The 2,225-nt window shown below is 52.4% G+C and overlaps 1 protein-coding gene across 1 annotated transcript; it reads right to left on the bottom strand.

Annotated features, from left to right (window-relative positions):
* Positions 1-415: 415 nt before the first annotated feature.
* PBK (PDZ binding kinase) lies at positions 416-2,149 on the bottom strand (the record flags this gene model as incomplete). The annotated part of the gene is made up of 2 exons (XM_010178575.1): positions 416-621; positions 1,973-2,149. Coding segments are annotated over 2 exons (383 nt in total), but the record flags the coding sequence as incomplete, so codon positions are not given.
* Between the last annotated feature and the right edge of the window lie 76 nt (positions 2,150-2,225).

Raw genomic sequence — 2,225 nt, 5'->3', positions numbered from 1 at the left:
CAACTCCTCATATTCTGGGATTCTGTTACAATGGTTTTATAGCAACCTGTTGTATCAGGAAATCTTTTCCTTCAGCTTTCCCTTACCAATGCTTGCAGAGATGCTCGCACTTTAGGAAAAGACAAACCACTTTCATAACAAAACAGTTTATTCTAACATTTCTCTACCTTAATTCAACACGAAGAAGAAGAGAAAGGGGGGTTTTAAACCAGTCGTAACATGGCAACTAAGAGCACAACTATTGCACAGAGGATTTAGCTTATTTTAGGGCCAAACTTTCGGTGGGAGAAGCGGAGCAAGCCCCGGTCACCTCATGTTAATCAGGGATTAAGCGAATTTATGCTCTGCTATTAAAGTATAACAACAACAACAGGAGGAGATTTACTCTTTAAATTCCATCCCTGCTCAGATGCTTTTACTCCTGGAGCAAATTTGCTTCCAAAACCTCCACGATGCACGCGGCCGAGGGACGTTTTTTGGGGTCCTCGCTGGTGCAGACGGAAAAGAGATCGATCATGTGCTGGTAGGACTGATCCAGCTCTTCCATGTTGAGAGCCGGGCGGGTTCCCAGCGCGGCGTAATACGCTTCGTCGTCGAAGGTGTCCTCATCGAAGGATTCATCTGGAGGAGGAAAAGGTGGCAAAATGGGTCAGGAATTGCTCTGCTCCCTTGGGTTGCGGGGCTTTTTGCTCCTTTCTTAGCATTAATCACAGCCTGGGCTCCATCATTGCTTTCTCTTTGACTTTAATCGCTTGTTTTGGAGCTGAGTTCACCCCTGCAGAGCTGCCTGGGGAAAAGCTTCGCGGCCAGGAGACGCTGAGAGGAGAATGAGGAAATCAAATCCCCTTGGAAACGGAGGTAGAAAACACAAACCAGCCCATGGGGCCGTGCCAACACCAAGTTTGGAGCGAGAGGAATGTTCCCAGCAAAGCCCTGAGGAGTTTTGAGCTTTATATTGCTCCAGGGGGTAAATCTGCAGGTGTAGCATCCCCTGCCTTGTCTGCTGGCTGTAGCTGGAGCATCTCACCAAGAGGGGTGGGTGTTGGTGTCTGCTCCCCAAAACAAGCGGTGGGACGAGAGGAAATGGCCTCAAGTTGTGGCAGGGGAGGGTGAGGTTGGATCTGAGGGGAAGTTTCTTCCCCAAAAGGTTCTCAGGGCCTGGCAGGGGCTGCCCAGGGCAGTGGTGGAGTCCCCATCTCTGAGGGTGTCCAAAAACCGTGTGGATGTGGCAGCTGGGGCCGTGGTTTGGTGGTGAACGGGTGTTTGGCAGCGCAGATGCAGCTCCTAAGCTTCTCCTTTCCGAAAGGCTCAGCTGCCTCAGATATTTTTATGCCCCGTTTCGAGCACGATGGCATTTTAGGCTGTTCTGGTGGTACCTCAACAGCACCCACCACACAGCTACAGCCCAGGGGACTGCTCCTACGCTGCTGGGACAGAGCCAGAGCAGGACCAAGCAACTGTAGGGATCTCAGGGGAGCAGCAGTCAGATCTGGGGACATCTTCCAAACCTCACTGATGGGAATCTCAATGTCCAGCTTTCCCCAGCTGTTAAAGAGCATTGTTTTACAACGATTTCTTACCATCATTGATCAACTCCTCATTTGGAGTTAGATGCTCAGATGGCACCCAGCATTTTGGGAGCCCATAAAGCTCCTTGATGTCCAATGGCAGGACAAGGGGCAATGGTCCCAAGCTGGAGCACAGGAGGTTCAAGCTGAAGATGAGGCCAAAGTTTGTGAGTGTGAGGGTTCTGGAGCATGGCCCAGGCTGCCCAGAGAGGTTGTGGAGTGTCCTTGTGTGGAGACACCCAAAGCCCTGGCCGTGTTCCTGTGTGACTGCTCTGGTGATCCTGCTCTGGGGGGGTTGCACTGGGGGAGCTTTCCAGGTCCCTTCCAACTCCTGACATGCTGGGATTCTGGGATTCCTCCAAAGAGGGGCTGGAAGTTGCTCTGAACAAGGTACGGACACAAACCTTCGTCCTCGGTGTCATTGTCCAGGTTGAGGTGGGGCACGGAGAGCGTCATCATCTCCCAGAGCGTCAGCCCGAAAGCGAAGATGTCGGCCTTGTCGGTTATGACGCCGCCGTCCTCCAGGGCCTCCTTGGGCTTCCAGGGCTCGGTGCCGATGTAGCACAGCTCCGGGTCACTCACTGCAAGGAAACGACACATTTGGGTGCCTCATGGGGGTTGCAGATGTGACAAGACACAGCCACAGCTCACCACTCA

The sequence above is a fragment of the Mesitornis unicolor genome, unplaced genomic scaffold (genome assembly GCF_000695765.1).
Source record: "Mesitornis unicolor isolate BGI_N332 unplaced genomic scaffold, ASM69576v1 scaffold38210, whole genome shotgun sequence".
Lineage (NCBI taxonomy): Eukaryota > Metazoa > Chordata > Aves > Mesitornithiformes > Mesitornithidae > Mesitornis > Mesitornis unicolor.
This window is presented reverse-complemented; position numbering and strand designations above follow the sequence as displayed.